This window comes from Hippichthys cyanospilos, chromosome 7 (assembly GCF_059441005.1).
Source record: "Hippichthys cyanospilos isolate Australia breed blue-spotted pipefish chromosome 7, RoL_Hcya_1.0, whole genome shotgun sequence".
Lineage (NCBI taxonomy): Eukaryota > Metazoa > Chordata > Actinopteri > Syngnathiformes > Syngnathidae > Hippichthys > Hippichthys cyanospilos.
Genome location: NC_142375.1, coordinates 22,662,421 through 22,686,423, shown reverse-complemented (window position 1 = coordinate 22,686,423; position 24,003 = coordinate 22,662,421). Strand labels below are relative to the sequence as shown.

At 41.3% G+C, this 24,003-nt stretch overlaps 2 protein-coding genes across 5 annotated transcripts in view; one reads left to right on the top strand and one right to left on the bottom strand.

Moving 5' to 3' along the window:
• The window catches only part of gatb (glutamyl-tRNA(Gln) amidotransferase, subunit B), a 7,319-nt gene extending 5,786 nt beyond the window's left edge, over positions 1-1,533 (top strand). For 2 of the 3 annotated variants that reach the window (XM_088418518.1, XM_088418516.1), the window contains 2 exons: positions 785-1,091; positions 1,161-1,533. In XM_088418518.1, coding sequence (XP_088274644.1) covers positions 785-1,091; positions 1,161-1,295 — 442 coding nt within the window. In that variant the 3' untranslated portion in view covers positions 1,296-1,533. The remainder of the gene's footprint in view (positions 1-784; positions 1,092-1,160) is intronic. The other variant, XM_088418517.1, reaches the window with a different exon arrangement.
• A 1,316-nt stretch (positions 1,534-2,849) lies between these two features.
• On the bottom strand, positions 2,850-23,636 carry fhip1aa (FHF complex subunit HOOK interacting protein 1Aa). 2 transcript variants are annotated; one of them, XM_088419868.1, is made up of 13 exons: positions 23,508-23,636; positions 18,394-18,455; positions 16,800-16,992; positions 12,435-13,136; positions 10,921-11,079; positions 10,769-10,855; positions 9,493-9,660; positions 9,021-9,100; positions 8,773-8,942; positions 7,038-7,898; positions 5,997-6,175; positions 5,805-5,925; positions 2,850-4,865 (listed from the first exon to the last, which is right to left on the bottom strand). In XM_088419868.1, the coding sequence occupies exons 3-13, from the start codon at positions 16,902-16,904 to the stop codon at positions 4,684-4,686; spliced, it is 2,814 nt and encodes a 937-aa protein (XP_088275994.1). In that variant the 5' UTR covers positions 16,905-16,992; positions 18,394-18,455; positions 23,508-23,636; the 3' UTR covers positions 2,850-4,683. The 2 variants fall into 2 exon arrangements, with proteins under 2 accessions (XP_088275994.1, XP_088275995.1); XM_088419869.1 differs by lacking the exons at positions 18,394-18,455; positions 23,508-23,636 and having other exon boundaries at positions 16,800-17,531.
• Positions 23,637-24,003: the final 367 nt, after the last annotated feature.

The following is a 24,003-nucleotide window of genomic DNA, read 5'->3' as shown; positions in this document are numbered from 1 at the left end:
GGCGTTTGTTAGCGTAGAAGACGTCTGCGCGTAATTGAGCGCTCCTTCGTTTAGGAGAAGACTTTTTTTTTTTATTTAGCCAAATGTTTGGAAAAGATAGCAATTAGCAGATGGGGATTGAATGGCTAGTCCGAGGGTGTCGAACCTACGGCCCGCGGGCCGGCTCTGGCCCGCAAACCGGGTTAATCCGGCCCGCGAGATGATTTTGGGAAGTCTAAAAATTAGCTGATTTTTTTTTTTTTTTTTCCCAATAAATGAAAAGCTTGAAATGTTTGATGTTGTACAATTTTGGACAGTATTAGAAAATAATGAAAAAAAAATGGAAGTTGCGCTTTTAAAGTTATAATAGATATACAGTATACTGTGATATTATTGGTCCTCCATGCGGCCCATAAGACTTTGACATCCCTGGTCTAGACTACTTAAAATTAAAATGAATGAAATATGTCTAATAATCCATAAAGTACCTAAAGTAACTGATTACTTGAGTCTTTCAAGTGATCAATCACTTCCGTACTTGAGTACCTCAAGTAATGGATTACTTTATCACCAAAAGTAATGCATTACATTATTGTTTTGTACCTAATTCATGAATTATTGCTTAATTTACTTACTTTTTTTTTTTACCCTGTTTTACACCTGGAAAAAAAGCTTTATTTTTTTTCCGGAGAAGTAAAACCTCAAATCCAACGTGGGATAATGATTGTTTTTTTGATTTCGGTGTGCGGGAAGTTTTATTTGTCCGGGCGTTATTGAGCAGCGTTGCCTTTGCTTGTGATTTGAGTCGGGTGTCGGCGGCGGCCATGGGACACATGCTGGAGCTTCTGGAAGCGGGCCGCATCTCCTCCACTGTGGCCAAACAGGTGGGTGCTCATAAAAAAAAAAAAAGGCCTTTAACATGGTGGGTTTTATTTGTTTTTCTGTGTGTGTGTGTGTGTGTGTGCGCGCATCAGGTGTTCCAGGAGATGTGGAGACAGTCCGGCGCCAAGACAGCGGCCCAGATCGTGGCCGAGCGGGACGTGAGCCTGGTTAGCGACCGGGCGCACCTGCGCGCCGTCTGCGGCCAGGTGCTGGCGGCGCACCCGCGCGAGGTGGGGAGCCGGCGCTTTTAAGTGGCGACGGCAAAGAAATTGATATTTTTTTTCCCTTGTTGCGTTTAGGTGCAGGCTTTCAAGGCGGGCAACCAAAAAGTGGCCAACAAGCTGATGGGAAGACTTCAGAAGGAGACGGGAGGACGGGCCGACCCGCTGGAGCTCCGCAAGATTCTGCTGGACAAATTGGCGGAAATGGATTAGCGCAAAGCAAACATGATTTATTTGTGTGTGAGTGCGCTCTTGTCCGGCTGTACTTGTGAGAACAGTTTTGAATTTTCTACAGACATTGTGAGGACTTTTTGGAGAAGTGAGGACATTTAGGACATTTATCTTCTTCAGGTTCAAGACTTGCTTTGAGAGGAGAGCTTTGAATTGACTTAGGGCTGTCGGGTGTGTGTGTGTCATGAAAATCATCAATAAAAGTCTTGCTTTCACAAAAGCTTACTAGACATGGGCTTTTCTTGGAAAAATACACCAATAAACAAACACCTTACTATACATAGTTGTTTTTTGTGAAAAAAAAAAAAAACACCCACGATGACAGACAATGACGACGGCGACAATGACAACGAAGATGATGACAACGAGGAAAACCATGACGACAATGATGACGAGGACGACAATGACGACGACGACGACAATGACGACGGCGATGAAGACAATGACGATGACGACGACGACGATGAAGACGACGACGATGAAGATGACGACGATGAAGATGACGACGACGACGAAAATGATGACGACGATGTCGACGAAGATGATGAAGACGACAATGCAGACGACGATGACGACGACGATGAAGATGACGACGACGACAATGTCGACAATGACAAAGATGACGACGATGATGACGACGAAGATGACGACGACAACGTTGACGACGACGACGATGACGACGATGAAGATGACGACAATGACGACGATGACGACGACGACGACAATGACGACGGCGATGAAGACAATGACGATGACGACGACGACGATGAAGACGACGACGATGAAGATGACGACGATGAAGATGACGATGACGACGATGACGACAAAAATGATGACGACGATGTCGACGAAGATGATGAAGACGACAATGTCGACGATGACGAAGATGACGACGATGACGACAATGAAGATGACGACGACGTTGACGACGACGATGATGACAACGATGAAGATGACGACGATGACGACGACGACGATGACGAAGATGACGATGATGACGATGAAGATGACGACGTTGACAACGACGATGAAGACAATGACGATGACGACGACGAAGATGACGATGACGACGACGAAGATGACGACAATGACGAGGACGACGATGTCGACGACGTCATCGTTTTCATTGTCGTCGTCGTCGTCATCTTCGTCGTTGTCGTCGTCATAGTCGTTGTTTTATTCATAATTTTGATATTTTAATTTAACTATCTTTTGCGCAAAAAACGCCTATTATACATGGTAGTTTTTTGAAAAAAATAAAAAATAAAAAAACATCAACAAAAGAAAACACCTAAATAAAACACTTTACTAGCCATAGTGTTTTAAGCAAAAAAATGCCTTACTAAACATGGTAGTTTTTTAGGGGGGAAAAAATGCCTCCTTACAAGGTTTTTGGAAGAGAGCAAAAAAAAAAACATATATTTTTTTAATCAACGAAAAACCTGGGGGTTTTATTAAAACAAAAAAAAAATAAAAAAAACACCATACCACACATGAGAATTTCCAACGCCATCAAGAAAAACCAGAAGACAGAGAGAGCATTGCACCATTTATTGCTTGCATATCGTCACTAGAAAAGATTTCAACACGATTAATTGAACACGATTACGTTCATTCGGATTGCCAAAGATTTTTTTTTTCAACTTCAAAATATGAATGAATTCATTGACATCATTTTCAATCATTCCAGTTTGATTGTTTCCAGTCAGGCACTTTTGCCAAGATATTTTCTTGTGATATGTCGGAAATTTGAAAAAAAAATGGCAATGTGCTAGCATAAAGAGCGCTTTGTTTGTAACAGATAATGGCAACAAATGTCGCCAGAAATAATAAACAATAATCCAGCTGCTCCCCCCCAAAAATAGCACAAAAATGACCCAAGCACCTTAAGATTCATCAATAATTGCCTTCAATTTGCATAGTCATTTATTACAATATGTACAACTCATTAACTCCTTCAATCCAAACACATATTTTGAATTTTTTTTTTTTTTCAAGTCCGGGCAATCAATTCCAGGTACTTTTTTTTTAATTTCATTTTTGAACGTTTTTGTCATAAAAACATGACGTGTTCACTTTTAGTTGACGTTAAAAGACGTCAAAATTTGAAACACGAATTCACTGATTCATTTAGTATTTAATATTACGAAGGTAATGAGATGTTTCATGATTAATAGTAATGTTAATATTCATGTACAATAATTCTCTACAATAACTTACAATTTTATGATTAATATTGATGTAGTGCTTGTGCAATTTTGGACATTTTTAACCCTTGTGGCATTATGTTACAAATTATGCAAATTGCTTTGATTTTTTTATGATATCACTAAAGAATCTATGGGAAAAAAAAACAGAAATTCCCAGCAGATGATTAAAACGTAATATTTCAAAATGCAAGGATTCTGATCTTTCTATGTGATTGCAGCTGGATGTGCCAGATTTTGTATACAAAAATGAGTAATTGTCCAAATTTTGGACCATATAAAACCATTCTAATCACCATTTTTGAGAGGCATTTTAATAGGATTTATTGCATTGATTTTCCTGCGATTTTTGCAACATTCCATTGAGCGGCTCCACCAAACAGAAAATTCTTTGTTGACGTGTGTTTCACCTCAAGACAGTAGGTGGCAGTAGAGACCACTTCATGGCGATGTCTTAAAAGTGTCATCGTCACGTCATAGACTACAGACAGATCTTTTTTTTTTTTTTTTTTGTTAATAAATTTAACCTAAATACATATGAATAGAACTGATGCCACTGAACAGGGAAAAAAAAATACTTTATTATACGTTATTATGCCTTTAAAAGCATTACAAAATACGGAAAAAATGCGCTAAGGTATTCCATTACTTTGGTACTTAATTACTGATAGTATTTGATTACTTAAGTAAGTATTTCATTTAGTGCCAGATAACCTTTTAGCTAAACAACAATAACAAGAATTTAATAAATTATGAATAAGTATATGGAATTGAATGTATGGACTTTAAAAAAAAAGTAAATACACGTCTTTGGGATTGAATGAATGAAATAGGCCGGAGTGAAGGAAACGTGGCTTTAAATATAAAAACTCTGAGGTACCAAAAATAGTAATAATAATAATAATAATAATAATAAAATTGTCACTTTCAAAGCGGCCGCAACTGCATTGCGCTTGCTGGTGCTAAAGTCGCTAACGCTAGGACAGGCTGAAGTCCAAAATGGCCGCCTACCCTGAGAGAATTGAATGAAAAGGGCGGAGATTGAAAAAAAAAAAAAAATGGAAATAAATACAAATGCATTTGCGATATGTCTTTGGTTGATAGGCTGAAAAAACAATCGAAAAATCCAAAAAAACAAAACAAAAAAAGAGTTTGGAGTTGAATTACTCTTCCATGGGAATGTAGGACAAGATGGAGTGCTCTTGAGCCAGGGCGCCCAGTTCTTTGAGGAACTCGCCGAAGAGGACGGCGGCGAAGACGTCGGTGCGCTCGGGGGAGATGCGTCTGGGCTGCGGGGGCGGCGAGCTCTTCAGGATGCCGCCGCCTCGCACTCGATTGCTTTTGTCTGAGCGGAAACGCATATCGCGCGTGAGGCCCTGTTGCGCAATCTGGACCCTCGCATCTTCTAAACATCTTCTATATTCATTTCAATTTCAGACTAGGAGTCGCTATTTTTTCCTCCCAGTTTGAACCCTGCCGTTTAAAGTCCAATGCGACCACCCGCGGCTTTTTTACTAGCCACTAGAGGGCAATCTCCCAGTAAACAAAGAAGACGTTATCCGAGTATTGACTTTGACACTTTGACTTCAACACTAGGAGGCGCTCTTCGCGAGCTAACACAACCAAGCATGTCACTGTTGTGTTGGTGCAGTATTCTATCAATACAATTAAAATGTGTGACGGTGTCGTTAAAAACGTTGATGCGACAAACATCTTTTTTTTTAAAACAAAAGTTCATTAAAGAAAAACAAAATTGATGTTAAATTTTCATTGCTGTGGATTATACTCCAGTGCGTCTTATACTGTAATATATGTTATATTAATTAAATTATAAAATGTAAAGAATATAAAAATATTATGTATTATATTTATTATTAATCATATAATTATTACTTTAAAATTATATTAATTATTATATATATTTATATATATTATACACACTCATGTATTTTCTTATATATACATTAATCTTTAGACAAAAACAAATATGCCTATGCTTGCCAGCTAGCAATCACCACATATTTTTTTCTTGATGAGAAAACTAAACTTTATGACTGCCCCCTACTGACTAAAATGTGAAAGCAAACATTCAAACACGCTTCCGCCATGCTTCAACTTGAACATTCTTAGTTGACTGACCCTACTTGGTCGACTTATCTTTCACCCCGGCAGTATTTTGGTAGCAATCAAAATGAATAGTTGACAAACAGACCTTTCATCCTATTATATGGTATTTCTATTTTTTCTATGATGACATAAAAAAATCTACAAAAGCGTCCATCACCTGCTTCTCCGTATAGCGTGTCTCTGGTCAGCAGCCAATGCTGGGCGGCGACAATCAGCTCGGGAAAGTCCCGACTGCTTGCGGCCAGCTGCTCGATTTGGTTCTTCACCGTGGCCAGGACCTGACCGCAAATCAGAATCCCTCACTCTACGAAATCATGGAAAATAACGGCCCGGGTGTCAGCGGAGTTACCTGGTAGAGCGAGCGAACGGTGGGCTGGAAGACCAAGTTGGTGTTGAGGAGGAAGGAGCGCAGCAGAGGCTGAGGGTAAGCGGCCAGCTGCGCCAGGATGCCCGTCAGCAACAGGTTGACGTGCACCGGGTTGGACAGCATGTTCTCCAGCCGGGACAAAAGAACGCTGACGAAGGGACCTGCGGACGTTTCGCAACCGTCACCGTTCCGAAAGGGCGCCGGCCCGTAACCCTGGCGGCGGTTCGCCGTGCCGGTGAAAAGCAAAGGTCGCGATAACCGCGTTAGCGCCGGTGATGAGTGCTTGCTTCTTCTTTTTTTTATATATATATATACAGTATATACTGTATTAAAGGGGGCATAAAATTATATGGACAACATTTTACCAGTCGAAATCATAAATGTTATGACACCCTCTGGGCATTTTTATGATCTTACTATAAGGCTCTCAAAAGGAGACTACAAAAAAATGCAAAGGTAAGCGCTTTTTTTTTTAAGAAAAACATATTTATGCTGGTCAAACTTTCTTTCTGTGTAATACTAAGGGGTATAGGAGATAACATTCAAAGTTGCTTTCAAAATATATCACGTTATTTTAGAGCAGTGCTTCTCAATTATTTTTTTCCCCGTAGGAAAGAGAAACTGTAAAATTTGTATAAATAAACCTCAAACTGTATCATTTTTACCAAATATATATATATATATATATATATATATATATATATATATATTTCACCAACTGTAAATGACTTTTTACAGCGTTTATGCAGGTTGCAGATTAGTCTGAAGCTGAAAAAAGTGCATTTTAAGTCCCTGAACTAAAAAAAATGTTGCTGATCCATATTTCATTGCAATTACATTTCACATAGCAAAAACAAAGCCTTTTCCATGGTCAACGAAACAAATATGAAATATTTTGTTCAACGGAAAATAAGTAGAGGTATCATTTTTGCGACGCCTTGATTTTGCTCAGGGTTATCACACCTTCAGAATGTAATATCGGGCCGCGCCTAATTTGGATTCTAAGCTACGTCGCCAACGAACCTGTGAAAGGCGCCGATTGACTCCTGGCGGATCCGCCGAAGACCGACCCGAACGGCGACCGCGGCTTCTCTGGTTCCGGCGTCTCGGCGGAGAAGGAAGCGAAGTCCATTTCCTCCTCCTCCGTCACGCCGTCGGCCCGGGCCTCCCCGTCCGATTTGCCGGCTTTAGCGTCGCCGTCAAACGTCCGGATGAGCTCCTCGTACTGAACCAGCAGGTCCTCGCCCAAGTCCGCCGGACTTTTCTCGGCCGGGCGCGTCTGCTTGAGTCCGTTTTTCCAAGAGTTTGAATCCTTGCGCGGCGCCGCCTCGTCGCCCGCCGCGTCGCCCGCCGCGTCGCCCGCCGCGTCGCCCGCCGCGTCGCCCGCCGCGTCGTTCTTGGCCACCAGATCGTAGACCTTGACGTCATCCTGGAATTCGTTCTCCTCCACGTAGGATCCCTTCACCAACAAAACGGCTGACTTTCTCATCTCCTCGATGTGCTTGGGCGGATCGCCGGATGGCGGCGGCGCCGCAGACGGGCTTTTGGGCTCGGCGGTCCCCGGCGGGCAGGCGTCATAGCTGTCGTCCCACTCCAGCTCCAACTGGTTAGCCGCCAGTTCGGGTTTTGGCTGGCGCGCCGCCCGCGAGGTTCGTCTCCTGGGCGCCGGCTCCTCCAGGACGCCCGGCTGGTATTTCTCCGGGGGCGGGTCTTCGCCGTCGTACGCCGCAGACCACACCCGGCACGCCCGCATGCAGGCGGCGATGCGTTCGTGGGCGTCGTCAAGGTAGTGGAGGTAGCTGACGTCCAAGTAGATCTCGGAGCCGATGGTGCACGAGGGGTTGCCGACGGGGTCGCCCTCACCGGCGACGCCGTCTTTCTCCGCTAAAGCGACATCAACAACCACCGGACAGAAACGCAATGATGTATTTTTAGGTTTGGACGAGGAAAATATGTGTACGGGTTTAAATCTCTTACCTAGATTTCTTTTGTAATAAATCGGAATTTCAAGCGTAAACTCTTATTATCCTGTTTGGTCAGCTACAGGCTTCACTTCAATTAGACTTCCGGGCGCAACTAATATAACCGCGGCTCTCCGTGAGACTGCAGCTGAAGGCAATGGGAAGGGCCAATGGTATAGTTACTGTATTATGTTTAATAATTCAAGATAGAAGTAAGAATGTGTCCTGCAGTAATATTTGTCAGTGTGTAAGATTTAGAGCGTTTTTCATTATGGACACCAGGAGGTGCTGCATTTACCATAGCTTGTATCCATACATATTTATTAACACCTAGGAAATATTGAAAAATGGTATGGTCGGTCTTTGTAGTCTGTGACACTTTAACTGGTCTCTACCGCCACCTACTGTCTTGAGGTGAAACACAAGGCAACAAAGAATTTTCCGTTTGCTGACGTAGTTTGACCGCCGCGCAGCGGAATGTTGCAAAAATCGCAAGAAAATCAATGCCATAAATCCTGTTCAAATGAATCTCAAAAATTGTAATTATAATGTGTTTACATGGTCCGAAATTTGGACAATAATTATTTTTGTATACAAAATCTCGCACATCCAGCAGCAATCACATAGAATTGTCAAATCCTAGCATTTTGAAATTTGACACGATTAATCATCCGGAAATTTCAGCTCCCTAGTGTTTTTTTTCCCATTGCTTTTTTTATATATATAAAAAAAAAAAAAAATCAAAGGAATTTCATGAATTTGTAACAAAATGCCGGAGGAAGGATCGCTGTGTTCACCTTTGGAGAAGAGAATGGACTCCAGTTGGCGGAGCGGCGGCGGGCTGCGGTCGGGCGAGCAGCAAGATGGCGTCAAGGCCAGGATCTTGGCGGCCGACGCCGAGTAGAAATCGCGCTCCCTCACCACGCGCCGCTGACTCAGCATCATGTGATTGCACGGGATCAGGTACCTTGAGATGGACGCATTGCCAGGTGAGTTGAATTGTTTTCATTTTTTCCATTTCATTTTTCACGAGTCGCACGTTCACCTGAGGATGAGTTGCAACATGACGTCTTCGCAGTGCAAACCGATGAGAGTGCGGAAAAGTGCCAGTGATACGATGCCCAGCTGGAAAAACAAAGAAAAACATTTCTAGGTTTTGGATGATGAGTGTTTGCTCAGAAGAAAATAGCGCTAAGTACATAGTACGAAGAAAAAAAAAAATGTTCGACGCGTGGGTGTGTCGTTGTCGGCTGTCGGTAAACACAAAGCTGACTAGCAACTGGACCGGCAAGTTGGTGAGGTCTGGGCGTTGCCACGGCAACGGGCTACAGTCTAAATGATTCAAATGGCAGCTAGCTGATCATAGCTAGAATCATGAGCCATCAGAATAGAACATTTTAGAATCTTTAGCATTACATTTCCTTTTACAGTAAAACTAAAGAACTGAAATTGGGGAAAAAAAACTAGTATCATGAGTTAGTTTAGTTTAGTTGCCAAGTGTTGCCTGCCTGGCATACCTGGAAGGGCGTGTTGATACGGCTGACCAGCGTGTCCAAAATGTGGACGTTTTCGTGGCGGTGCAGCAGGATGAAGGACAGGAAGGTCTGCAGCAAAGCCGGCTCACTGACGCTTCTCAGGAACAGGTCCAGGTACGCCGTGGTGGTCATCACCTCTTCCAGGGTTAGCTACACCATACCAAAAACAAAAACAAAAACCTGAACCTGTTACATTGCCAATTTAAGACAATGACAAGATTGTTAGTTTGCAAAAGTGATCCAAATGCTAATCGCTAGCGCCAAGATGTGGCGTTAGAAATAAAAAAAACATTACATGAAGCCATTTTAGGAAAACAAATTGTTACTTCTAAAATGATGCTAGCGCTAAACTGTGCAGATGGCAACAAAAAAAACATCGTGAAGCCATTTTAGCTAAACAAATTGTTACTTCTAAAATGATGCTAGCGCTAAACTGCGCAGATGGCAACAAAAAAAAGTCGTGAAGCCATTTTAGCAAAATAAATTGTTACTTCTAAAATGATGCTAGCGCTAAACTGCGCAGATGGCAACAGAAAAAACATTGTGAAGCCATTTTAGCCAAAGAAATTGTTACTTCTAAAATGATGCTAGCGCTAAAATGCGCAGAGGGCAACAAAAAAAACATCGTGAAGCCATTTTAGCAAAACAAATTGTTACTTCTAAAATAATGCTAGTGCTAAACTGCGCAGATGGCAACAAAAAAAACATATCGTGAAGCCATTTTAGCAAAAGAAATTGTTTTTTTTCTAAAATGATGCTAGCGCTAAACTGTGCAGATGGCAACAAAAAAACATTGTGAAGCCATTTTTGCAAAAAAAATGTTTACTTCTAAAATGATGCTAACGCTAAACTGTGCAGATGGCAACAAAAAAAACCATCGTGAAGCCATTTTAGCAAAAGAAATGTTTACTTCTAAAATGATGCTAGCGCTAAACTGTGCAGATGGCAACAAAAAAACCCATCATGAAGCCATTTTAGCAAAAGAAATTGTTACTTCTAAAATGATGCTAGTGAGTAAAGTACTCTTCCGTTAGCAAAAAAAAAATCTCACGAAAAAATTGACCAATTTCAATCAACTGCGCTGTTAAAATTTACAAAATAAAACAGGCCAAAAAAACGACATTCACAATTTAGCAAGATGTTAGCAAAATGCTAAAAAAAAAAGCAGAAAACAATTATTAGACCGAAAGGTTAAGGCGAAATATTGCTAGAACATTGTGAAAGGCAACAATAACAAAGCGCGCGACGCATATGGAACCTTATGGAGAGCAGGTGCAAGTACAGGCACGAGGAAGCCATTGTAGATGTAGCCCAACAACTGGTCTCTGATATCCGGGTGGGCCACCTGGCAAATCCACATTGGAGTTAGCGATACCACTTTAAAATCCGCCTTTTCGTTGTCGTCCTTACCTGGACCACAGCATTGCAGAATTCCAGGGAGTTGAGGAACTGGACCAGGGGGGGCATGCCGAGCCAGTCGTCCCTGTGCAGGCAGTGCCACTCGTCGCTGGGGGCTTCCAGCTTGGTGGGAAGGGACGAATACAGGCCGCTCAGACCCGTGGCGAGAACCTGGGGTCAAAGGTGACATGATAATGCGTCCTTTTAAATATCCGCGTTCGATGGAAAGAAATATTACGTGTAATAAATAACATATGACAACATATGAGCGATGAATCGATAAATGGGGCCATTAGCAGTTAGAATTCTAGCAAAACAAGGGCATGAATAAAACGCTAAATGTTAATGCTAAAAATGCGTGTTTAAAACATTTGTTAACATGACCCGCGCCAGCATGAAATAGAAATCAATAATTTTATGAAAGATATTATTTGATAAACAGTGCACACACACACAGAATTCATTTATTAATGCAAAAATATGGGAGCTTAATCGCTAAACTGTGTTGTTAGTAATTAGCAACAACACATGTACTAAACTAATGCTAAAGTGTGGCGTTAGCAGCTAGCATCACAGTATGTGGCGTTCACCTGAATTTGATTCCAACATTTTAAAACGATTAACTGATTAATGACTGATTATATACACACATATATGCATACATATACATACATACACATATATGTATATATATAGATATCGATATATATAGATACACTGTACATAATTTTAACTGATTCATTGCTTAATAGCAAAATATGAGCTTAATCAATGAACCGTGCCGTATACAGTTAGCGACAACAATAATGGCATTCAAGCAAAACGATTTAACGACGTAACCAAAACACATAGTGCTAATGCTAATGGGTGGCGTTAGCAGTTAGCAACAACAAGCATAGAATGCAAGCAAAACAGTGGCATAGATAAAACATTAAATGCTAATTTTAAAGTGTAGTGTTAGCAATTAGCATCACAGCACGCGGCGTTGACATGACCTGTGCCAGCGTAAATCGGATTTGTCTGCTCTCTCCGTTTCATTAATTCAGCGCGTGAGAGCAGAAACAACAGCATTAGCAGCAGTTTGTCCTCAGTCCGATTATCCTTACATAAAGCAAAGCCCGTGTCATTCTGGGGTGCCCATTGTTAAAACTGGAACGCCATCATAAGCTGCTTATTATTATTATTATTTTTCTATTGTGCCACACTTTGCGGATGCGGGATTAGCATCATTCAATAAACGGCAAACAAGATCGTCGCAAATATGTTATGAGGACAAAAGGTCCGAAATGACCGAAAATGACATTTTGACGACCAGTTGATTAAAATTTGCCTAAAAGTAAATAATGCGCTTGCTTATTTTGGACCTAATCCCGCACAACCCAGTGTCAAATAAAATCAAAATTCTGATCTTCTAGGACGTACTTTTGGCCTTCATTTGCGGGGAAAAAAAAGTATGAGTGAGTGAAACGACGGTAATATGTATTTACGAAGCCTAGAACACGAAACCGAAGAAGCGTCGCACGGACCGGACAGAAGAAGGTGTTCTCCGCCACGTGTTCGGCCACTCGCCGGTTCTCGGCCGACAGGGACATGATGAGCAGCAGCGCGTCTCGCGCCTGCTGCCCCACCGCGCCCTCGCGGTGGATGAACGGGATGAGCAGCGAGAAGATGAGGAAGTTGGCCGCGCCCTGGTCCTCGCTGGTGTGGAAGAAGAGCTCCAGCACGGACGGGTCCTTAGCCAGGACGCAGCAGAGCTGGTGCAGGAGCAGCACCAGCTGGGCCTCCACGGCGGGGTTCCCGCCCGAGCCCGAGCCCGAGCCCGAGCCCGAGCCCGAGCACGCCGACAGGAGCATCATGAGGGGCCGCAGCACCGGTTTGTGGTGCAGCAGCGGCTGGCGGGACTGGCACACCAACATCTCGTACATCTTCAGCTGCTCCAGCTTCATGGCGTCGGTGAACTCGCGGCGCAGGCTCCACACGAACAGGCGCTCCATCACGTTCTCCAAAACCACGAACTCCAGGATGGGGCCCATGGCGCCCGTTTTGCCGCATTCTTCCTCCATCAGCAGGAAGAGCATGTGCTCCACGTAGTTCTGCACGGCGCTGGCCTCGTCGCCGGGAACGGGGCCGAAGCGCGGGCTGGCTCCCAGGCCCAGCGAACCCAGCGAGGGCACCGGGGCGGGGGCGCCGCCGCGCAAAGGGTCGTGTTTTTCCAGGATCTTCACCACCTGCGGAGAACAAACATTTAGCGTACTGTTGTCAAACGATTCCATCCATCCGTCTGTTTTCTTACCCTCGCAAGCGGAACGAATTTGTATTCTTTCTCTGGTTGGCCAGGAAATGCAAGATAGAAGTTTTTTGAAGATAGAAGTATTTTAATTTGCTAATTAAAGACATTTTTAGTAAATACGACCTCAGCAAAACTTTGTTTTACTTGTAATGTATGTGACGGATGAAATTTAGACAAATGTTAAGGAAACCCTCCTCTATAGTTGTAGGGCAGGCAGCTAGAAATGAGAATTGACAACTGTAGAACCATTGGCATTGACTTCAAGCGTAAGTACTAAAACAGAAAAAAGTATAACTGCAGACATAAGTAGACCAGCGCCTGACGAATGACGGACCAGAAAAATAAAAGGTCAAATGTCACCCTCTAGTGGTGGTGGAAGGTTGGGCAAAACGGACTGATGGACCGACGATTACAATCTATGGCTTGAAAAAATGACGTTGAGGGAAAGGGGGCGGGGCTCCGGCGAATGTAGGACCAGCAAAAAAATGCAAGTTGCCCACCTCTGCTCGCAGGCTTGCTGGTGGCTATCCCAGCTATTATTGCAGTTTTTGACAAATGAGCATGACACAATAGTTCAAATGTTGGATCTTGAGGGGACAAAATACACCCCAGGTCAAAGTGACCCTGGGGGGCCATTTTTTTCTATTCCTTGTCAACAAACACAACAAGAGGGTTAATAGATGCAATTTGAAATATTTCCCTTTCGTGCCTGCGACCTTAAGTTAATCATCAGGAAGAATTGTGCAAACAATGATTAGCTTTCACGCCAAGGAGAAAATGTAATAAAGTGCTTCCAAAGCGGACGGGTTAATAATCAAACGTGATCTGATTAGACTAGCAAATAAAGCCAGGGACGCTGTCCTTTGCGCGCGCACTGGTTTCCTTCCCGACCCCGCCCCTCCGTGACAATAGCCTCCGCAGTCGTCTACCTTTGCCGTGGCAACAAACAAATTAGGCGCAACGCAAGTGGGTCGATGGAAACGGGAGCCTGCTGGGAGTTTAGCCCGGGGACAGGGACAGGACTACGTAATCGAAGACGAGTTAGAAACAGTGACCTTCTTTTGTTTTTTTTCCCTGGACAACTTTGCTTTTCTTGGAAGAGACACAATTTGAAAATGAGACGTTGGTGTTCCTCGTGAGGCTTTGTGGCTTAACTCATTCAATGCCAGGGACGTGTTTTTACGTTTTTTTCAAGAGTTTGGACATGAAATCCAAGATACTTCAGGATTAAGTTGAGAGTTAACTACATTAAGGACATGAATTTACAGATACATTGGACCCCCGCTGGGATCGTAAGGCGAAATCGGCGTTTGGCGGGCAATAGAAATCTATGCTAATTAGCTAGTGCGTAAAAAAAAAACCCAGGTAAAAACATCAAAATTCTATATTAACTGTACATGAAAAATAATTTAATTAGACAAAATAATACTTTTTTACAGATGAAAATGGTGAAAAAAAAGGTTTCTAAACTTGTGAGCGAGGTTTCCGTGAAAATTGCCGCTTTGTAGGGCTGCGCGATTAGGACCCAAAAAATAATTATTTTAAAACGATAAGCGTATTTTTCAAAATGGCTGTCATTTGATAGCTAGCACGATATATATTAGGAATCAGGTGAGAAAGTCAACACCATTTCAAACTGGTAAATAATACATTAGGGTGAGAAAAGCAAACATGCGGAAAACATTGCCCCCTTGTGGTAGGATGACAAAGTGCTTGATTTGACTTGTAATCAAAAAAAGTGCTTGATTTTTTTAACTTTTGATATCGCCGAGGATCAACTTAATTAATCGTGATAGCGATTAAAACTCGATTTGTTGTGCGGCTCCACTACATCGTATTAAGTCGTACAAAAAAGTATATTTTTGAGCCTGATCTAAATACGTGAAACAAAATATTTTCACTAGGTCCAGAAACAAGTTCAGTATAGTTCAAATTCATGCACATCTGGAATGAAAACGTCCTTGGCGGTGCCAAAAGTGAAAACTGTGAGAATCGCGGGCGTTTCCCCTTGTCATTTCTTGAAGTACAGATCCTTGGAAAGGATTATCTGAGCAAACGATGCATCGCGGGGACTTTTCGGTCGCTTAAAAGTAGTCGAAAATATTGCTTTTGAAATCCAAAGCAACGGGTAAATATCGTGTCCTTCATGTGGGTGGGGTGGGCAAGGCAAGCTGAGACACACACGTCCGCGCTGCCAAGATTCCGCTGGCAGCGCTCGAGCGTTGCCGGGACACGGCCGGAGCGCTTTGTGCCGTCACCGGAGCGACAAATACTTTTCGCCGGGCCCGTACTTGACCCTCCCACTCCATGCCCTGACATAACTATCCGAAGGCAACGATTATTCTTGTCAATGCACCCCGGGGACATTGGGAGTTATTTCAGGACAAATCGCCTTTTTTTTTAACTCCTTCAATCCCAAAGACGTGTTTTTACGGTTTTTTTTAAAGACTGCAGATATTCAACCTTACAAAACGCCCTAGTACGTATATTGCTAAAGGAGGATCTAATATTCAGGAGTAGGTAATTGAGTAATTATGTATTCAAGTTATCAAGCATTACTTTTTACTTTTACTTTAGGTGCTAAAGTACAAAGTAATTGATTGCGTTAGGTCACAGGTGTCAAACTCAAGGCTCGGGGGCTAGATCCGGCCCACCACTTCATTTTATGTGGCCCAGGAAATTCTGATTTCCCTTTAGGTTTCTGGCTAGTAAAGTATAACAAACTTGCAAGTTGTTTTCAACTTTTAAGCTGTAAAGCACATGTGTCAAACCCAAGGCCCGGGGGCCAGACGTGGCCCGCTTTTCATTTGATGTGGCCCGCCAAATGCTGATTTCTCTTCAAGTTTCTGGATAGTATAACAAACTTGCAAAATGTCTTCAACTTGTGCTTCAATTGTGCTTTACAGCAAACCAAATTTTGGTATGCTGTAAAGCGCAGGTGTCAAACCCGAGGCCAGGGGGCCAAATCCGGCCCGCCACGACATTTTTTGTGGCCCTCAAAATGCCGATTATGACTTTAAAAAGGTTTTCGAGGAAACAACAAGCATTTTTTTGGTCCCGATCTCTCCTTTGAACAGTTTTTACCGGTCTGCGACTTTAAAACTACGTAAGTGTGTGACAAACTTTAAAATTGATTTGACTTCACTGTCATTTCGGCCTTCTGACAGAAACTATAAGCGCAATGTGGCCCAGTATAAAAATGAGTTTGACACCCCTGCTTTGGGTCGATCTCAGCAGTAGCACAGAATTTTAGACACTCCATTAGCCAAACTTGAATTTTTTTTTTTAGAAAAAGTATCTGGATGTCTGGACTCGAAAAAAACGTAAAACTATGTCTTTGGGATTAATTGAGTTAATTGAGTGTGCCATCTCTTGGGAAATGATGTGGAACAAAACGACCAAAAATGGTCAAAAACTTGCACAACGGGTTAAAATCGAGAATTGTGAAATTTTGACAAAAATTGGTCGTGACGTACACCTGGTTTAAAAAAAAAAAAAAAATCTACAAAATCCTCCAATAAAAAGGCGCCAACCGTACCTGTTTTGGACATTAACTTCTTCTCCACTTGAAGAAAAACTTATTTGGCCACAGTGTATTTACCTGAGCCCAATGGTTCTTGAAGACAATCATGCAGGTCTCTGGATCCGCCCCTTGGAGCGCCGCGGACGGCCCATCTCGGTTTCCGTTGGCGACCATGGAAGCCATGGCGACGAGCGGTCCTTACGCGTCTTTCGCGGGACCGAGGGCGTCCCCGACCGCCATAACCACGGGAGACTTACTAACCGCCGAGGACCTGGAAAAACAAAAGTGTCAGCGGAGTTTTTTTTTTTTTTTCTCCTGAAGAAGGCGCAGCACTGTTCTCCCCCTGCGCCGCCGCGCTGCAGCTATGCTAGGCATGCAGGAACAATAACACGAGAAGTCACATGACTTGGGCGGAGGAGCCCACTTGGGGCCGAGCTGTCAAGTTGCTTTTGGGAGCGACGCGGACGTCCCGGGAAGCTTCCAGCGCCAGTTGTAAAAAAAACAAAAAACAGCTAATTAGCCTTGCTAGGCAAATTAGCTCGCTAGGCTAACAAAGAGTTTACTTAGGAGTGCTTTGGGAAAGCGCTCATCTATTTGGACATCACATGTTGTTTTGGAGGAACCTTGTTTAACCTGCTTGGACATTTTCAGTCACATTTCCGAACAAGATGCAAGTCTTTTTTTGCAGCTAAATTTCTTTGACTTCATTCTAAATAAAGTGACTTCAAACTTGTGAACCTTTGGTGACATTCTTTATTATTTATTTCTGAAAAATTGTAACATTATAAAAAAAAAAAAGTGCATCTTTTCTCAGGAGATAGCTGATTTAAAAATCTTTTTTTTTTTTTGATCCCAATAATCTTAAACAAAATTACAGTCTTGACAAAAAACATTTTTTAAATGAAACGTTTCTTCTTTCGTCCTGCCTGTAAAAATGTATGCAAAAAATACTTGCAAAAATAAAAAAATAAATAAATTAATTAACTTTGTGGTTGTTTTTTTTTGTTTTTTAAATTGCCTACCTTATTATTTGCTCGATTATGAAATGTAGTCTGCTCAGGGAAATGAACAGAATAAGAATTTCATTGTGCAATATTACATATGACAATAAAACTCTCACACACATAAAACACACACACATATACATATATATATATATATATATATATATATATATATATATATATATATATATATATATATATATATATATATATATATATTCCCTTGAAACGTAAGGACTTTAGTATGGTAAGATGATAACATTTTATTTTGAAAAAAAACTTGCAGCAGCATTATTGTTTTCATTCTCTTTGCCGCTGACCAATTTTTCTTACAAGCGAAATTACAGCTCAATTTTTTCCTTCTTTAATGACTCATTTCAACCCCTCCGATTTTTTTTTTTTTGCAACAAAACTAAGATTAGAACTCTTGTAATCCTCTTCGCGTTGTTCCATTGTGTAGAAACCTCCCCCTGTACTTAAATCGTCACAGTAAGATTCATTCGGCACAATAAGTCAGCGCCGTAAAACGTTCCCCGCAGAAAATGGGAGCCTTCCTACAGGCTAATTTCGGACCGATCGGAGCGGCCCGTTTTGAATTCCCATCAAGGGCGTTTGAGTCTTTGCCATCTGGTGGGAATTTCGCGCAAGGAATGCTGCGGTGGTCTTACCTTGGCGGGAGCATCATCAAGACCGGGCTGAGCCCGAACCGGACGTCCTCGTGCCGCGCCGGCTAAAACCAAAACAGAGAGAGAGAGCGAGAGAGTGAGAGAGTTTGGGAAGGCTTTGCGAACCGAGTGTGGGAGGCCGAGCGTGCCGGGAAATGACCGGTCGTGAGTAAGATGCTCCGAGAAGCACGTGGACGCCCGGGGAGGGGGCGGAGATTCGAAAGAAGGGGGTGAGACAAAGTCCACAGTGAAAGATGACGACTACCACATGTGCGGGAGGCAAAAAGAAAAAAAAACAAAAAAACGCAACGTCAGCACTTTCTCCTCGCCGCATTCCTTCAAGGAAGTCCTCAACATTCCAACCCGGGAAGACAATCAGAGAGTTGTCTTTGGATATTAGCGCCACCGTGCTAAGCTGTCACAGCGAGAGAGGGGGGGGGGGGGGGGGGATTTCACCTTGTCCGCCGTGGGAATTGTGTCATGTGACTTTCTTTTGCAGTATGTCAACTAAGTGTTAAAATCAACAAAGCGGGCAAGTGGATTCATTAATTGGTGAATTCATGGTTAGTGGAAAATACTATTAGCTCCTTATGACCTTTAAAAAAATGTTTAAGTTACAAATTATGGAAATTCCTTTGGGTTTTTTATGATATCATTAAAGAATTAATGGGAAAAAAAACACAAGGGAGCTCAAATTTCCAGCAGATGATTAAAACATGTCAAAGTTCCAAATGCAACCATTCTGATATTTCAACGTGATTGCAGCTGGACGTGCGAGATTTTGCGTACAAAAGTCATCATTGTCCAAATTTTGGTCCATTTAAAACCATTATAAATACAGTTTTTCAGATGCATTTGAATGGGATTTATGATATTGATTTTTCCTGGGATTTTTGCCACATTCTAATGAGCGGCGAACTACAAAGACAGAGCATACCATTTTTCAATTTGTGGTGGGTGTTAATACATTTAACTTAAAATACGCACAAGGGTTAAGCATGTAAAGTCAAAGCAAAAAAAAATAACACAAATCAATTTAAAAAATCTGCCCTGGGGGAGGTTTGATCGTTAATTCTAAACTGTTGTCAGGCTTTCACTTGCACAAGGTGTGCTATGCTCAAATAGCTCCAGGCAGGACAGGACGCACCCAAACTACGACTTGTCATTTAGCTCTACTCAACAAAAATGCATTGAAGTTTCCAGGCAGTCGCCATGGCAACACATGCAAGGCAAAAAAACGGCTGATAGCATATTTAAAGCCGCACGGGCAATCAATCAACAAACGCAGCAACGAAATGCTACATGCTATCATATGTTGAATTCCAACACTGTATATTGTTTAAAACGGTTTTATATTCGTATATGTATACTGTAATCCCCATTTTATCACATATTTTGTCCTCTATCATAACAGTGGAAAGATTTTATCCACTAAAAAACGTGGGTTCCGTGAGCTACGGAGTTAAAAAAAAATCGTACAAAAAAAAAACATACAAAAGAAATTTCAAGCGCGGGTTTTTTGGCACGTTGTACATCGGACGAAAATATGTGATTTTATCACATTTTGTCCTCTATCATAACAGCGGACAGATTTTACCCGCTAAAAACGTGGGTTCCGTGAGCTACGGAGTTAAAAAAAAAAATCGTACAAAAAAAAACATACAAATGAGATTTCAAGCGCGGGTTTTTTGGCTCGTTGTACATCGGACGAAAACGTGATTTTATCACATTTTGTCCTCTATCATAACAGCGGACAGATTTTATCCACTAAAAACGTGGGTTCCGTGAGCTACGGAGTTTAAAAAAAAATCGTACAAAAAAAAACATACAAATGAGATTTCAAGCGCGGGTTTTTTGGCACGTTGTACATCGGACGAAAACATGTGATTTTATCACATTTTGTCCTCTATCATAACAGCGGACAGATTTTACCCGCTAAAAACGTGGGTTCCGTGAGCTACGGAGTTAAAAAAAAAATCGTACAAAAAAAAACATACAAATGAGATTTCAAGCGCGGGTTTTTTGGCTCGTTGTACATCGGACGAAAACGTGATTTTATCACATTTTGTCCTCTATCATAACAGCGGACAGATTTTATCCACTAAAAACGAGGGTTCCGTGAGCTACGGAGATAAAAAAATATCGTACAAAAAAAACAAAAAAAAACATACAAACAAAAAAACATACAAATGAGATTTCAAGCGCGGGTTTTTTGGCACGTTGTACACCGGACGGAAACAAAGCAGGAAAATCGAAAATTTCACCAAGAGGCCACATTCCAATGCCTTGTACGCATTTCAAAGAGGGTAACAAACGAGCTCATTGACGCAATCTTGACATTCGCGCGGCCAAAGCTAAATTGACATATTGTACCAACACAATGCGGGCATGCCATGACATCACCCTGACTTTCATGTTTCTATAACAGGGGCTGAACAATAAGCTTCTGTCTGCCACGGGAATCTTGTTTGCATGACGACATTCTCACTGATAAAAAAAAAAAAAAATGGCCTTGAGAGAGTGAGAATGGAGGTCGACCGATTTGAGCCATGCAAACAGTCACGAGGGAGAAAAGTTTGACGAGTTAAACGTTGTCTCATCCGTGTCAAATATTTGTTTTTATTTTGTTTAAAAATGAAGCAGTTTGACATATTTGTTTACCTTTGGGGTGTGTTTGTTAGCGCTTAGCTACGCCATGTTTTACTTATTCAAACGTGGCTGTTTTTGTCACGTTCTTTTTTTCGATCGTCTTATGTCGTCTCGCAAAACAGGAAGTAGCAGAGCTGCGAAAAAAATGAGACGATCAAAAAGCGATTGGTTCCTTGATGGAGGCCTGCCAATTTCATCTGCTTATGCAACATATTGAGTACACATAACTCATAATACAATACCATGCAAAAAAACAGCAAGCGGTTCAACCAGATATATAAATAGATTTTTTTTATGTTACATTATCAAGTCTTTACACCAGCAGTGTCAAACTCTATTCTCAAGTGGGCCCAATAAAATCATAAAATAATGTATATTTACATAAATTGAAAAGAACTTCAAATTCATTAGTCTTTTTTAATACTGTCCAAAATAGCACAAGATCACTATTACCTCTTTCGGTGCCATGGACGAGAATCGTCGTCTTTTAAAATAGTACTAACAATAATAAATAATAAAATTCTCGTCAAATATGTTTTTATATGGAAGGTAGCTGACACCACACCCTTGACTAAAACTTAGCTAATATAAGCAGATTGAGCGCTGTAGTGACAACTGCGACCATTGGATGGCAGTGTTTCCACACTTATAACGCAGCTATTACCTACGTGCAATTCAAAGTAAAGAATGGAAATCAATCTTTCATGTGATACCACCCATTTTTTACCTAGCTATCGTTCACAATATTCCACCGGCCTTGAAAGATGAGTGAAAATGCTAAATATAGCGGCCTTCTATAGGTTTCCTTTTCCGATAACGCTTGGCAGCGAAAGAGTTAACATTACTTAATCATAAAACAATTTTCAGCTCATTTTTATACTTTTATACTAGCAAGAAACTGCATGCGGGCCGTATGTTTGACACCCTTGCATTACGCACACAAATAAATTCAAAAATCGAAAGCTCTTTCGACATTAGCGTTCCTGTCAAATTGTATGTTTCTTTTAAATTATAATTAACCACGAGGGGTTATAATAATTAGGTTTAATGAACGAAATGTGAGAAAAATAGATTACACAAGCAGTGATAAAGCATTTGAGGTCATTGAGGGGATGTGAAAAAAAAAGTGGGGGTGGGAGTTAAGGGCTAATCCCAAACTCGGGACATAGCTGATCTGCTAGCTGGCATCTGCTCAGAGAAGTTGTTCATGTGTATTTTACCAAATATAATCCAAATATTAATCTCAACGTTCTTTTGTAACCTTTAGGAACAAAAGAGGCACTCACAATATTTTTTTTGTGTTATTTATCGCATGTTTATTTAATGTCCTTACGTAACTATAAAGCCGAACTGTTTTAGAGACTACAAAAGCCGACTTTCAACTCGCTCTTGATCATTTTTCCCTCAGTTTTAATTTTTTATGTAATTTAAATGCCTCATTAGTGTAAACTGTAAATATGTATTTTCAAAAATATTTTGAAAATATAAATTAAACTATAAATATACATAAAATATAATATGATATAATAAATATTACTTAAATTAAACTGCCTGTGTTGTAAATGTGAATACAAAAAGTTTTCTTTTTCTTTTAATTATTTATTGTACGTTATTTAAATTTCCTGCTTGACTATAAAGCTGACTAGAACTTTTAGAGACTACAAATCCCACGATTCACCACGCTCTTGATCATTTCCCCCCGATTTTGATTCTTTATGTAATCTAAATGCCTTATGAGTGTTTGCGTATTGTTTTTGAAATGTAACTACACGTTTGTGTCACCTCAATTATTCGCCCAATGAATTCATCGCATCACGTGACTCATGTTATCCTAGCGATAAGTGTTGTAATCCATCTAAATAAAGATGTCATTCTGACCGACATAGAATTTTTTTTCCGTGATGATCAAAGAGGAAATGAACGCAACAAAAAACAAACATAGTCCAGACGTGTGTGATGGAATGACATCCATCGTGACGTCACGCGGTAACCCAACACTTGCATCACAGCTGATATTTGAGCTCCGAAGATCCTTCAAATCACTCCAAACAGAAGCTTAGTTAAACTTGTAGCGTTTTTCTTGAAAAGCGTTTGTCAAAAACAAATCGCCGACAGGAAAAAGAAAATGAAAGATTAGTGGGGACGTTAAGGTGTCTCAATACTTTTGTCGACACCGTAGACTTGCGTTATCCCTAAACAATGACGATATGTCTTCATCGTGGCGGAAAAACTAACACTCATGTTCCTTTTGTAACGATAAAGTAATCAAAGCAGTGATTGTTTTATTTATATTCGCATATCGAGAAAGGAGCAAACGAGCTAACGCACGCGCGCGTGTCAATCAGAGCCGCGCATGCGCAAAGGCTCTCGCACGCAACACGTACTGTACTGTGAAGCCGAACTAGACAAAAAGTATCAAAACGCAAAACACAATCGTTTCGGCAAAGTAATTCTTTTTTTTTTCTTACCTTGTGATCCTCGCAGACGCTAAAGCGCTCCCGCAAAAGAATTTAAGTCCTTTAAATCCCGAGGGTTTGACGTGGAGTAGAAACGAAGAGGCGAGCGTTTGACTGCAAAGGTGAAGGAGAGGAGAGAAAAGCACGGCTAAGTCCTGCCCACTTGGATGATTGACGTCAAAGCGTCGCCGAGTTGTTGCATTTAAAACGATAATAAATGACAGAAATTGAGTTATTTTCGTTTGGAGATTGTTTGGAAAATGTGTCAGTGTGTCGTGACTTTATGGAATTATTTGGAATCGGAAAGGGACGCGCTCTCTGAAGAGACTCCATGTAATACAGTAGTTGGGATTTGTCTCCCTCTTTTGGACAAACGAGTTAATGCATAAAAAAGCGTTCTTAATATCTTCAATGATTTTTTTCATTCATCATTTTTTTGTATACTGTATATGTATTTCATCGTTATGTTTTTAATCATACATGTTTTTTCTTTGTGATTTTTATTATA

Excerpts from the sequence above, each read along its gene's own strand:
- fhip1aa (XM_088419868.1), bottom strand. The coding sequence starts at position 16,904 with ATGGCTTCCATGGTCGCCAACGGAAACCGAGATGGGCCGTCCGCGGCG. Across the intron at positions 8,943-9,020 it reads ATGTTGCAACTCATCCTCAG|GTACCTGATCCCGTGCAATC; the intron begins GTGAACGTGCGA and ends GTCCATCTCAAG. Across the intron at positions 5,926-5,996 it reads CCGTTCGCTCGCTCTACCAG|GTCCTGGCCACGGTGAAGAA; the intron begins GTAACTCCGCTG and ends ATTTGCGGTCAG.